The sequence below is a fragment of the Suricata suricatta genome, chromosome 16 (genome assembly GCF_006229205.1).
Source record: "Suricata suricatta isolate VVHF042 chromosome 16, meerkat_22Aug2017_6uvM2_HiC, whole genome shotgun sequence".
Taxonomy (NCBI): Eukaryota; Metazoa; Chordata; class Mammalia; order Carnivora; family Herpestidae; genus Suricata; species Suricata suricatta.
In genome coordinates, this window is record NC_043715.1 from 15,915,579 (window position 1) to 15,930,424 (window position 14,846).

At 38.5% G+C, this 14,846-nt stretch overlaps 1 protein-coding gene across 11 annotated transcripts in view; it reads right to left on the reverse strand.

Moving 5' to 3' along the window:
• NFAT5 (nuclear factor of activated T cells 5) overlaps positions 1 to 14,846 on the reverse strand; it is a 173,276-nt gene that overhangs the window by 11,699 nt on the left and 146,731 nt on the right. For 9 of the 11 annotated variants that reach the window (XM_029924547.1, XM_029924546.1, XM_029924542.1 and 6 more), the window contains 2 exons: positions 11,090 to 11,222; positions 6,548 to 6,631 (listed from right to left, as the gene is read on the reverse strand). In XM_029924547.1, coding sequence (XP_029780407.1) covers positions 6,548 to 6,631; positions 11,090 to 11,222 — 217 coding nt within the window. The remainder of the gene's footprint in view (positions 1 to 6,547; positions 6,632 to 11,089; positions 11,223 to 14,846) is intronic. The other 2 variants (XM_029924539.1, XM_029924541.1) reach the window with 1 other exon arrangement.

Here is a 14,846-nt window from a genome sequence, read left to right on the forward strand (position 1 = left end):
GATCATGACCTGAGCCAAAATCAAGAGTTGGATGCTTAACCAACTGAGTCACCCAAGTGCCCCTGGAGAATAATTCTTATTAGCAAAGTTTTCTCCCCCTTCTGAAGAGAGAATGGGTGGAATAAGTTGAGCAGGAGTCTTTTTTTTTTCTTTAAAGTTTTTAATGTTTTTATTAATTTTTGAGAAAGAGAAAGCCAGTGTGAGCAGGGGAGGGTCAGAGAGAGAAGGAGAATCCGAAGACAGGCTCCAGGCTCTGAGCTAGCTGTCAGCACAGAGCCAGATGCGGGGCTCGAACCCACGAACCGTGAGACCATGACCTGAGCCAAAGTCGGATGCTTAACCAACTGAACCACCCAGGTGCCCCTGAACAAGAGTCTTTAACTCCTCTTAAGGAGACCACTGACAAACAGGCAGGTCCATTGGCACAAACATGAAAAGGACATTTTGTCTGGTACCCACACAAAGATACAAATCTTTCTATAGCCATACGCACAAAGTCTTTCTACGGCCAATAACAGTTTAGTTTTCTGACACTTATTCTGCTCTGTTGGTTGTTTTAGCTATGTATGAGCTGCAGCTAGAATCCTGCTGGTGCTACCCACAAGAATGGAAGGTGCTTCCCTGAGCTCCCTGTCATAGATGGTGGGTGGGGGATGCTGGATCTGCACAAAGGGAATGTTTCTCCTGGTATGTTCTCTGCTCTCCTGATACTAATGGGCTTCCCATTCTATCTCTGCTTTTGCTGCTGGGGGTACGGAAGTACTTATGTGGGCTACTTCTGCCACTGGGTAGAAGGTCAAAAACTTCAAGGTCAGGGTGGCCTCCTGGCCCCTGGGTGAAAGTCTGGGGATACCCTGGATCTGTTTCACTTTCTGCCACTGGACTGCCTTCTATTATTGGGTGGAAGATTGGGAGACACTTGGCCTGGATCTTACTTTACTCTTGGGTGGAAGGCCAGGTGCTGTCAGATCTGGGTCTCCTCTGCTGTTGGGAAGGACAGGGAGACACAGGGCCTGCTGACACCACCAGTACAGGCAGCACAAGGCCTTTGTGCTACAGCTTGGTGTGGGGTACGGGATGGGTTGGCTCCCTGAGTTCTGCTGTTCCCACTGCTGCAGATGCACTAACCTGCTGGTGCTGGCTTATGTGAAGCCTGTGCTTTGGCCTCCTCGGTTCTGCTACCTGTATACCTGGCCCACTACTACTCGGCAGGTGGGGGGCATGGAGGCGGTTGGCCATCTCAAGTTCTGCTGTTGCTACCAGAAATGTGGGGGGTAGCTGGCCCCCAACGTTGCTAGTGGGTGAGCTGCTGCTGCTAGGTGTGAGTCATCCTCCTAAACCTCTGGTAGGCTTTGCCTTTCCTGGTCTTTGAGAGCAGGCTATTCACGCTTATTTATTGATTTATTCTTTCTGTCTGTACCTGTTGCCAGTTTTGAGTCACAGACTTCTCTGGTGCTCAATTCAGATAAATAATAGATAAAAAGAAAACCCAGGAAACTTACTTGGGGGTCAGTCTTTAAGTTCTGAAGTCCCCAGCCAGTCTACTTTCCTTCTTTCTATATTTCAAAGTGCTTTATGATTTTTCAATTATTTCCAAATAACTTGGTAGATTTAGAAGGGAGGAACAGGGAAAAGTGAGTCTATACTATCATATCCCAGAGCCCACAACTATATCTTAATGGACCAGTAAACAATATTAAATGGCTTGAGAGATGTCACTCTACCTTTCTTTCCTACATTCTCGCTATGTATTCACAATCCTTTAGAAAGTTTCAGGCACTATTCTGGGTTCCAGTGATGATTAAGATGGATAAAGCTCAGGGTGCCTGGGTGGCTTAGTTAGTTAAGTGTCTGACTCTTGATTTTGGCTTATGTCATGATCTTGCAGTTCACAGGATTGAGCCCCATGCTGGGCTCTGTGCCGACAGCATGGTGTCTGCTGGGGAGTCTCTCTCTCCCCCTCTCATTCCGCCCCTCACCCACCTGCATGCTCTCTTTATCTCTCTCTCTCAAAAAAATAAACTTAAAAAAAGATGGATAAAGCCCTACTGCCTGGAAATTATATTTTAGTGAAAAAGTAAAAAAAACAAAAAACAAAAAAACATGTAAGGTCTGTGTATTACCTGAGAGTCAGGGCAAAACTTTTAAACCAATTCAGAAAATCACTAAGATAAGATAAACATATTTAACCATCCAAATATCAATTTGATTTTGTAAAGAATATTAGTATTGACAGTTTATGCCAAACAACATTAAAAACAATTTTTTTAATGTTTATTAACTTTTTTGAGTGAGAGAGACAGAGTGTAAGCAGGGGAGAGGCAGAGAGAGAAGGAGACAAAGAATCTGAAGTATGATCCAGGTTCTGAGCCTGATGCAGGGCTTGAACTCATGAGATCACGACCTGCGGCAAAGTCAGACACTTAAGAGACTAAGCTATCCAGGCATCCAGATGCCAAACAACTTTAAAAAGTGTTCTCTTCCATCCATGCAGATAAATTTTAAAAGTCAGAACAATCTTTACTAAAAGTTTGTTGTTAGCAAGCAGCATTTAGGTCAAGTACAAATATGTTAAAAGAATAATTAAGATTTAGAGGGGAAGAAATAATAGTTTTGGGGGAAATCTAAGTTGCAAGCTCTGTCAGTTATTAGCTGTGTGACCTTATGAAAATAACTTCTCTAATCCTTGGTTTATTCACCTGTAAAATAAGATTGAGATTTGGCTCCTCCAAGCTTCAAAACCTCTCCACATAGTTAAAACCAGTTAAAGTATATGCTCTCAAGTATTTTTCACACTCATCCAATTAACACAAAGCTGAACCTAAGAGGGAATGCACATCAATACAAGCTGATCCTTGAACAATGTGGGGGTTGAGGTACTGATGCTGCCACACAGTTGAAAATCTGCACAGAACTTCTGATTGCCTCACCACTTTGTATCAAAACTAATACAGAATTAGTCTTGACTCCATCAAAACTAATGATAGCCTACTGTTGACTAGAAGCCTATCCAATAAAATAAACAGTTGATTAACTCATATTTTGTATGTTATATGTATTCCATACTATATTCTTAAAATAAAGTAGGGTAGAGAAAAAGTGCTATTAATAAAATCATAAGGAAAAATACATATACTATATTTATTGAAAAAATCTACATATAGGTGTACCTGTGCAGTTCAAACCGGTGTTATTCGAGGCTCAACTATACTTTATCCCTGGATCCTACACCCGTATCAAAGAGTCTCTGAGCAATCTATCTAGAGTGTCCCCTCACATCTACCTGTACCTATACAGATATGGAAAACTTTCTGAAAATATGCCCAAGAAACTGTCAACAGTAGTTTGTCTTACTTAATTTGTGTTATTTTTTTGTAAAGGATATATACACAGTGCTCTCATCCTCTTTACTTTCCACCCACGCCTGCTTGAGCCCTCCTTAAAGAACTGAAATTTACTTAAGAGCAAAAGTTTTCAATATCTTTTTTTGTTAATTTTTTTATTATTTATTTTTGATAGAGAGACAGTGTGAGCAGGGGAAGGTCAGAGAGAGAGGGAGACACAGAATCAGAAGACAGGCTCCAGGCTCTGGGCTGAGCCCAGAGCCCAACATGGGGCTTGAACCCACAAACCGTGAGATCATGACCTGAGCCAAAGTCAGACACTCAACCGACTGAGCCCTCCAGGCGACCCTCAATATCTTTTAATAATATCATATTTGGGTATCAAGCTCTAAATCTTATTTTTTAATTTTTTAAGCTTGTTTTATGAAAGAGAGAGAGTGCACGTGAGTGAGCAGGGAAGGGGCAGAGAGACAGGGAGAGACAGAATGCCAAATAGGCTCTGCACCGCCAGTGCAGAGGTTCACGCGGGACTTGAACCCAAGAACTGTGAGATCATGGCCTGGGCCAAAACTGAGTCACAGACCTAACTGACCAAGCCACCTAAGTGCCCCAAGGTGTATATCTTACTATAATTGATGGCTATTTATAAAAAAGTCACTTGTGGGGTGCCTGGGTGGCTCAGTCGGTTAAGCCTCCGATTTTGGCTCAGGTCAGATCTCACGTTCGTGGGTTCGAGCCCCGCGTCAGGCTCTGTGCTGACAGCTAGCTCAGAGCCTGGAGCCTGCTTCTGGTTCTGTGTCTTCTTCTCTCTCTGCCCCTCCCCATCTCATCCTCTGTCTCTCTCTGTATCAAAAATAAATAAAACATTAAAAAAAAAAAAAGTCACTTGAAAGATTCCTGATAGAACACAAATTTAAAAGTGATTTATAATGCTCAGTCTTCATCATTAAACTATACCTAATTAAATTTCTCAGATGGCACTGTGGCATTATACTAAAGCTCTGATTTCAAGCAATCATAGAAACAAGCTATATGTGAAGGAAAATTCCTGGTTCTGAAAGCTACTATTTTTTAAATAATCAGGAATCTCCAAATAATGATCTTCTATCTAAAATGACAAGTGAAAATTTTTAATTGATAAGTTTAGTATTCAATTGAATTTTCTTTTTTTTTTTTTAATTTATTTTTGAGAGATAGAGACAGCACAAACAGGGGAGGGTCAGAGAGAGAGGAAGGTACAGAATCTGAAGCAGGCTCCAGGCTCTGAGCTGTCAGCACAGAGACTGATGCGGGGCTCAAACTCACAAACTGTGAGATCATGACCTGAGCTGAAGTTGGACACTCAACCAACTAAGCCACCCAGGCACCCCTTAATTTTCTATCTCCAAGAAAATTTTACCATAATTTCACTTGATAAAACTGTCAAAATAAGGTTTGAATTGTGAAAAACTAATAACATGTATATGTGTGCTTGTTTCTAATTATTTTTTTAATGCTTTTTATTTATTTTTGAGAGACAGAGAGGGACAGTGCGAGCAAAGGAGGGTCAGAGAGAGAAGGAGACACAGAATCCGAAACAGGCTCCAGGCTCTGAGCTAGCTGTCAGCACAGAGCCCGACGCGGGGCTCGAACCCACGAACTGTGAGATCTGACCTGAGCCAAAGCCAGACGCTTAACCAACTGAGCCACCCAGGCAGCCCCTAATTATTATCATTATTTTTTTAACATTTATTTACTTTTGAGAGATGGAGAATGAGCAGGGGAGGTGCAGAGAATCAGAAGCGGGCTCTGTGTTTACAGCACAGAGTAGGGCTTGAACTCAAACTGTGAGATCATGACCTGAGCCGAAGTCAGATGCTCAACCGACTGAGCCACTCAGGTGCCCCTGTGGTCTGATTTTTGCCAATTTTGCCATCCATGCACGGCTCAGTCCCACAAACTGTGAGATCATGACCTGAGCCAAGATCAAGACGTGGCTGCTTAACTGACTGAGCCACCCAGGCACCCCTCCTTTGTTAACACTAGCTAACTGGCTTTGGGCAAATTATGTAATTCCTCTGGAACCTTGGTTTTCTCATCTATGAAATGAGAATAATAAATTACCTACCTCACAGAGTTTGGAAACAGTGCCAGTAAAGAGTATGGCATTTTGCCTGCCCTTCACATATGTTCAATAAATGTTAGCTATTATTATCCATTATACAGTTTTATAAGTCTTTCTGTAGTTGAATGAGATAACCTTGGCAGATTACTTACTGCTGCATATTCCTCGCTAACCTACTCTGAAAGTGTTCATGGTCAGAAATTAAAATGACAAGCACAATGAACATGTTATGTATGTGAATGCTGAATTTTACTACTGATAATATATATAAAATCCTCACTGTATTTGATTAAGTATTTTTACTTTTAAATTTCATTTGATTTAACTTACATGAATTTCATGGCAGAAAAGTATGAATAAAGGCTAAAATGATAAAAATAAACCAGTGGCCAATACATAATTGACATCTTCATATATAATGGCAAAAAAGCATTATCACTGAGTGTCTACCTGTGTTACAATCTATGAAGAAGAAAATTTCCTTGATTCTGGCCCCACTGCCATGTGTCAGCCACCTAACGTATTACAGGCTGGGTGTGGACTAAGACGTGCAAGCTGGAAAAAAAAGCTAAACAGACAAAGAAAAAATCTACTCTACCACATTATAACATCCTGAAGATATCTTCATTGTCTCTTCTGATAAGGAGTGAGTAAAAATGTCAGAAGAAAGAATAACTAAAAGAACCTCAAGAAACTTTTACAAATGTTAACCTTTTTCAAAATAGTTCAAATTTTGGTCTCTTCAGTTTCAAAATTTCAATGTTAAATACTAGTCTTGGTAGCAATAAGCTTTATAAACTCCATTTTACATACATTATTATATTTTATACTTTTAAGATTTTTAACATTGAGGAATGAAAAATGAAACAAAATTCTCCTCTACTCCAACATATGTTTAAAAAAGTTTGTTCATATGGTGAATAAAGGGAAATATCAAGTTGGGAAACAAGCATTCAGTGAAGTTAAACAAACAATTGTGATATGGAAGATACCCTGCTAAGTGCTCCAAGTACGCGAGAGAAAACCAAACAGTAAAATTTGCTAGAGAAAATATATAGGATAATCTATTTATAATTTTTGGAAGGAATCAACTTGGTACCTTTCATGGCCTCTTCAAAAGAGCAAGGTCTTGAAGGACTAGATATTTCTTTCTTCACATTTACATTCAAAGCACCAGCTGCTGCTATTAAAGCAAAACAAAACAAAAATGATTGATGTATTTATTCAAACTTGTCCATAAAAAAATGTGTGTATCTTAAAGTTCTTTCGTCATAATATTTCCCACAAGACATTATTAAATTATTTGTTTAGCAGAAAATCTAGGTGGAGCTGAGTTTCTATAACCACCTATCTATGCTCTAAAATACACCAACTGAATGGGCAGCAGCACATGCTCACTTATCAAAACAAAAGCAACGGTAACTTTAAAAAATCCTTCTTATAACAGTATTCACATTAAGGATAACTGATGAGGGGCGTCTGGGTGGCTCAGTCGGTTAAGTCTCCGACTTCAGCTCAGGTCAGATCGCATGTTCGTGGGTTCAAGCCCCGTGTCAGGCTCTGTGCTGACAGCTAGCTCAGAGCCTGGAGCCTGCTTCTGGTTCTGTGTCTCCTTCTCTCTCTGCCCCTCCCCCTCTCATGCTCTGTCTCTCTCTGTATCAAAAATAAATAGAACATTAAAAAAAATTTTTTAAAAGGATAACTGATGAGAAGATTGATATGAAATTTTTAACACTGATCAAATACACTGTAACACTAGCATGAAAAAATTCATTCATTAAATGATTTATTAAATCATTTATTAAAATGATTTATTAAAAACAGACCTATTGAGAAACATTACAAATTTTTAAAAACCTGTGATGAACATATAGAATCTAGAGTATTACAATTATTCCTTTTGTGAAGCTTTAGAAAAAAATCTTTGTGCATTCCTAATGGAGAACTGCTGGACTATTATTACATCTGGTCATATCAACTATATCTCCAATGGCAACTTAAAGTATTTTTTTACATTTATTTATTTTTGAGACAGAGAGAGAGATAAAGCACAAGCAGGGGAGGGGCAGAGAGAGACACACACAGAATCTGAAGCAGGCCCCAGGCTTCAAGCTGTCAGCACAGAACCTGACATGGGGCTCAACTCACCAACTGTGAGATCATGATCTGAACTGAAGTTGGATGCTCAACCAACTGAAACACCCAGGTACCCTGGCAACTTTAAATTTAATGGGCCTAACAACAGAGTTTAGTTCTGAAATGATAAAGTTAAATAAATTCCAGGCTCTCACTTAAATGACTATACAATTATTTTATTTAAATATTTTAATTTCTATATTTCATTGTATTTATTTTTTATCCCCTAATTGAGAATGGGAATGGGATCACCTTATTTACAATTTCTTTTTTTAAGTCTTTTTAACAGAGAAAGAGAAAGCACAAAAACATGCAGGAGGGGCAGAGGAAGAATCCAAAGGAGGCTGCACTGACAGTCCAGAGTCCAATGTGGGGCTTGAACTCACAAACCGTAAGGGCATGACCTGAGTGGAAACCAAGAGCCGGTCACTTAACTGACTGACCCACCCAGATGCCCCACAATTTCTTATTTTTGACATGACAATGTGAAACGCTATTTGTAAAGATACTATATAGAGCTAGTTAATTTGAATAAAGAGATAAAATGTACACATCTAAGAATGAAGTTAAATAATTTGTCTTAGCGTGCTACACAGAAGGCCCAACAAATGATATACAGGGAGTTGAATGGAAAAGAAATCCATAGACAGTTTTATTTATTTACTTTTTAAAATTTTATTTTTATCTTATTTTTTAGTTTTTAAAAATTTTAAGTAATCTCTACACCCAACATGCGGCTCAAACTCACAATCCAAGATCAAGAGTTGCATGCTCTTCCAACAGAGTCAGCCAGATGTCCTTCTAGATAGTTTTACAGCATAACATTAATTCTAACAATTCTTGCTGCCATACCCAGCTTGGAACTCCTAAGCATCCTGATAATCCTAAATTCATATCTGGCCTTCAGGCTGATATGAAAGTATATTGGTCAAATTAGGAGGAGAGCTACATTTAACTAGTCAGCTTACTTATAACTTTGAAATAGTCAGACAAATAGTATAGTAGTCACCATTTCTACTCTGACTTATGAATATTAGGGTAGGCCTAGTTTTTGCTGTTACAATTAGACAGCACAGAATACTCAAATGTTTAAATCACCACAGTTCTCAGATGAATCAAAATAGCAACTGGATTATCATAATGAGACAGTGCAAATTTTCTATAACCAAGCTTTCCTGAAATCGTAATCTCTTTATGTACACTTGAAAAGATTATCACATTTTATAAAACACAAAAAAGTGAAATTATGGGGAGATTCTTTAATTAGCTGTATCATAAAGGCAGAAATTGAAGCATTACATCTTATTATAAAGTTTGCATACTACTTATTTGTTCAATTAAGAGTTTCTGAGAGTGAATGCTATCTAGAGAACACAAAATATGAAGTGAAAAACTTAAAAGAGTAAATATATGTTAATGATTGCCTAAATGTGGCCAAAGATAGCCAATTAGTATAGGCTATAAAGTAGAGGACTTAAAAGCTGTTTTATCTGGCAAACTATCAAAGGGAAATGTCTTTTTTTTTTTTTAAGTTTATTTATTTTTATTTTGAGAGAGACAGAGAAAGAGGTAGACACAGTGAGAGAGAGAGAAAGAGAGACGCAAAGCAGGGATGTTAAGCAGTGGAGGGGCATACAGAGGGAGAGACCAAAAATCCCAAGCAGGCTCCTCCGTGCTGTCAGCGCAGAGCCCAATGCAGGGGTCAAACTCACAAACAGTGAGATCATGACCTGAGCCAAAATCAAGAGATGGACGCTTAACCCACTAAGCCACCCAGGTGCCCTGGGAAATTTCTAATAATCAGCATTTATCACTAAGAAATGAAGATTCTTAGTGCTGATGCTAAGTACTTTAAAGTCTCGATGTTCTTCATAATTAATCAATAAAAACAAATGACAACAAAACCTCAGTATTGTCAGGATCGCAAAATCTACCCTGATCACACATACACAACTTCCCTCTTCCCTTCCCACACAAATGATACAGCAGCTCATTAGGAACGAACGTTCATACTTCTGTACCAATTATGCCAGCTTCTGCTGCACGAGTAAGCTCCTCATCACAAAAAATATTAAATGCCACTATTTGGTAATTAGCATTTAGTAAAACGCTTGAACTACTATTAGTTTTAAATAAAACTTTCTTGGATTTTTGAGACCTTCCTAGAAATAAAACAATCAAATATGTGGCCCTTGAGTATCTTCTCTTTCCTATTTTTGTTGAAACCAACATATTATTTCTAAACTTTGCCTTTTTCTGTCTAAAATTTTTATTGCTGACCTTTCATTCTGAGACAAATATTAATTTCATTCATGTTATACATACTGTGGCATACTTGGGTAGCAGACTGATGCGTAATAAGCAATGCTGTGAAATCCAGACATATGTTAAAAAGGGGAGAGATACATTATGTGACAGAAAGTATTATCAAGACTAGTTATAACTCTGCCCTGGCCACTGTTTCCATTACTTTTTCTTGACAGGACTTTCTTTACCCCGCCACCTTTATTTACTTTGTACCTCACTGAATCCTGAACTATTTGGGAATAACATACATAACAAACTTAATAATTCTGACATAAGCCTGAGACTGGAATGAACTGAAGCAATGGTAAACATGGCAGAAATTAAGCTTAGGTCAATGGAACATGTGAAGAATTTAATTTTCCAAAATGTTCTCCCTATTTTTGCTAGGAAAAGGCTTCTCTTCTTCAGGCAATTAAATGAATGAGGCAAAAAATTCTTAAGAGGGGCACCTGGGTAGCTCAGTTGGTTAAGAGTCCAACTTCAGCTCAGGTCATGATCCGACAGTTCATGAGTTCGAGCCCTGCACTGGGCTCTGCTGTCAGCCAAGAGCCTGCTTTGGATCCTCTGTCCCCCTCTCCCTCAGCAACCCCCTTTCTCTCTCTCACTATCTCTCTCAAAAATAAATAAACATTAAGAAAAATTCTTAAGATACTTCTTACCCAGAGATCTTCTAATTTTAGCATTATAGTTGCTCTTATTGCTCTGGTTTCTAAAGCAACTATTTAACCTAAATTCTTAAAATTATATTTAAAATATATATTAACCAGCAGTCTGGGATTTTATCATTTATCAATCCAAGCCTATCTTTTACCTCTCCCAAAATGCAGCCTAGAAGCCAGACTCAGGCTAAACTATTAGCAGTTTCCCAAAGTTGTCACTTTGACCTTTCTGCACAAAAAAGGTCCTTAAATGAATGGCAATTCTTACTAAGAAGTAATCTGCATGATATAATTATAAAAAGTAGGACTTCAGAGCATTCCTAGCTTTTCTTATACCAGGAGAACATAAGGCAGAAATGACACCCTTAACGTAACAGCAGAAGCAGGATTTGGTGACCATCTTCTTAGGGAATAATGCCCTTGGTATCAATTCATCTTAGCATACAACGTTTTCGTTTTGGTTGGCTGGACTTCAATTGCTTCCAAAGAACTAGAAATTAATTACTGGTTTTAGATCAGAATTCTTTATTTTGACATACCTGGGTCTGGAGTGTAAGTGAATGGCTGAACATCATGAGATCTTCCAGCGTTGGTCACTACGTATATTCCCACGGATACTGGCAAAGTTATATGTTGGTCATGATATGGGGGAACCTTCACAATAAGATGATTCTAAATTTAAAGGAAATAACAAGAGTAAAAAAAGAAGCAATATTTAAATTAAAATTTTGAAATAAAAATTATAATTAAGTACATTTCCTGTTAGTGGTAAAGTGTAAAACGTCTGACTAGGGCAAAAAACGTACTGTAAAGCTCAGATTCACAGCCATCAGGACAATAATCTTAAAACCGCCTGTAATGTTTTACAGTGGCTTACAAGTGCTTTTCCTGTCAACCGCTTCTCTTTTCCATTCTCCCCAGCTTGCTGCACTCTGGCTACACGGACCTTCTCAGTCTGTTCTTTTAACATACTAAATAAATTTTTTTTTTTTTTTTTACCTCACAGGCGGATCTTTTTTTTTTTTTTTTACCTCACTTGCAGATCTTTCCCACTTGAATGTACTTCCTTCACTTCTTCAAATGGCTAGTTCCTTAATCCATTTTCAGGGCTTATTCAAATGTTATCTCCACAGAGAAGCCTTCTAGGACCATCCTATCTAAAGTAGCACCCTCCCAACCTGGTCACATAATCTTGTTTATTTCTAAAATAGCATTTAGCACCACCTGAAATTACTGTGGTTATTTGCTTGTTTTTTTGTCTCTCTTCAATTAAAAGAATGTTAAGCTCCTACGATGTTTTCTTTGTCATTCTATATTCACTGTTAAGCACCTTACAAAAAATACATTCACATATATTTGTTGAATAAAAGAATGAATACATTTCAAGGGAAAAAAATCTGTCCAACAAGAAATGTCAGTTATCACATGTTTTGTACAATACTAATTGTGAAATGTACTTTGCAATGCAATTTACACAGCTTCCTAACCATATTAATTCTCATTTAAAGTAAAACAGAGTTCTATGTACCCAAACCCTAGCAAATCAGTTATTTTTTGTCAGAATAGTGGCAGAAGCATCCCATAAGGAAAAAGTTCATAAATGGTTCACCAGCACTCACTCAAGGGGACTACATCTTGGAAGATACCATTCACCATATCTGATGTATGCCCTTCTTTCCTAGTACATTACAGTATTGGGAAGGAATATTAAGGGGGTAATGATTATGTTTTTCTACTGAGGACATGAACGTGCAGGAGGCCAATGGTGATAACTGGGGGTGATGTGGTTTGATGACATTTTTATTTAGCTAGACTATAGTTGGTTAATTCAGTTGAACAGATTAAGTGACAAGTAGGATCAAGGTAAAGGTTTCAATTTCCCAGCACTTAACTTGTTTCTAAGCTATCTTAAAACACTCTGAAATAGTCAAAACAGCTTCTGATTTATAGCAATTAGGCTTCTTAAGCCCAGTTAGCCATCTCAAAAACAAAATACATTTTTAAGCCAGGTGAAAAACATGCATACATGTGTATATGTCCACAGATACTGGGGGACAAAAGTCTGAGAGCACAAATTCAGTTGTTCACGAGGTCATCAAAAAATGTACCTGCAATGACCCAATTTCTAAGAAACGGTTTTAAAATGTGGTCTACTCTTAATTTTACTCTTTTGTTTAAACACTGTAACTATGTCACAAACTACCTACAGTTAAAGAGATGGCTGAATGGATATTCTAGTGAGGTATCCTCCTAGTTTTTACTTAAAAACTTTTTAAGGGTGCCTGGGTGGCTCAGTTGGTTAAATGCCAACTTCAGCTCAGGTCATGATCTCGCAGCTTTTGAGTTCAAGCCCTGCATCAGGCTCTGTGCTGACAGCTCAGAGCCTGGAGCCTACTTCAGATTCTGTGTCTCCCTCTATCTCTGCTTCTACCCTACTCACACTCCGTCTCTCTCTCAAAAATAATAAAGATTTTAAAAAGCTTTTATTACCCTTGCTTTGGACAGCATACTTAGGCTTAATTTGAAATCTTTAAAAAACCAGAGGGCCTGGGTGGCTCAGCTGGTTAAGTGTCTGACTTTGGCTCAGGTCATCATCTTGCAGTTCATGAGTTCAGGCCCTGCATCAGACTCTGTGCTGACAGCTCAGAGAATAGAGCCTGCTTTGGATTCTGTGTCTCCCTCTCTCTCAGCCCTCTCCCACTTGCACTCTGTCTCTCTCAAAAATAAAAAAAAATTTTTTTTAATGAAATCTTTATTTTTTTTAGGTTATTTATTTTTGAGAGACAGACAGACAGAGGGCAAGTGAGGGGAGGGGCAAAGAGAGAGGCAGACACAGAATCTGAAGCAGGCTCCAGGCTCAGAGCTGTCAGCATAGAGCCCAACGCGGGGCTTGAACTCACCAACTGTGAGATCATGACCTGAACCAAAGTCGGACGCTTAACCAACTGAACCACCCAGGTACCCTTAAAAATGAAATCTTAAAAAAAAAAAAAAAAAAAAAACACCTAAATGAACAGGCGCTCATGGGTGGCTTGGTCAGTTAAGCGTCTGACTTTGGCTCAGGTCATGATCTCATGGTTTGTGAGTTCGAGACCTGCATCAGGTTCTGTGCTGACAGCTCAGAGCCTGGAGCCTGCTTCAGATTCTATGTCTCAATATCTCTCTGCCCCTCCCCCACTCATGCTCTGTCTCTCAAAAAATAAATAAATGTAAAAAAAATTAAAACCAAAACAAAAAAACCTATTTTGATATGAATCCTTCATATTCCCTAGATCTGAATCTAGAAGTTCTGCAAGTGATTGAAAGAAAAAAAGTAAATTATGAAAAATGATAGAAAGTTGTTTTTATTTTTTAAATTTTTTTACATGTCTTTTTATTTATTTTTGAGAGACAGAGAGAGACAGTGCGAGCAGGGGAGGGTCAGAGAGAGAGGGAGACACAGAGTCTGAAACAGCCTCCAGGCTATGAGCTAGCTGTTAGAACAGTGCCCGACGCGGGGCTCGAACCCACAAAATGGGAGATCATGACCTGAGCTGAAGCCAGTGCTTAACCGTCTGAGCCACCCAGGTGCCCCAGAAAGTTGTTTTTAAATACTATTTTAGAAATTTAAGAGCAATGAACTACCATTAAGCTAGGAGACAATACAGACAAAACATACAAAAGGTTGGGAAGCCTTGAGAGCAGGTTCAATGTTCTCCGGGGTAAAAAGAGAAGCATGTTCTAGTTTTAATTTCTTAGAAAAATCTACTTGGATTCAAAATAACAATTTTCTTCTTCTCAGCAGATAATCTTTTTCAGACCTCATACGCAATAGTACTAGCTAGTTTTCATTCTCCTAAAAGATAAGGTACCATTGCTACACTGATTTTGCAGTTGGGGATATGTATACATACATAAAATTCAAGACATATACAAAAAAATTCCTATTAAAACTATTTGAAAAATGGGCGCCCAGGTGTCTCAGTCAGTTAAGCTTCCGACTTCAGCTCTGGTCATGATCTCACAGTCTAGGGTTCAAAGCCCTGCATGGGTCTCTTTGCTAACAGCTCAGACCCTGAAGCCTGCTTTTGATTCTTTGTCTCCCTCTCTGCCCCTCACCCACTCGTGCTCCTTCTCTCTCTTTCAAAAATAAACACTAAAATAATTTTTTAAAAACTATTTGAAAATGTATAACCTCTAAACTCTCAAGCCTTTGTTTAGTCTAGATGTTCCCCAAAAGTCTAAGGACCTCTTCTGGCATTTCTTTCAATAATTTTCTGTGCTCACTTCGGCAGCACATATTCTAAAATAATTTTC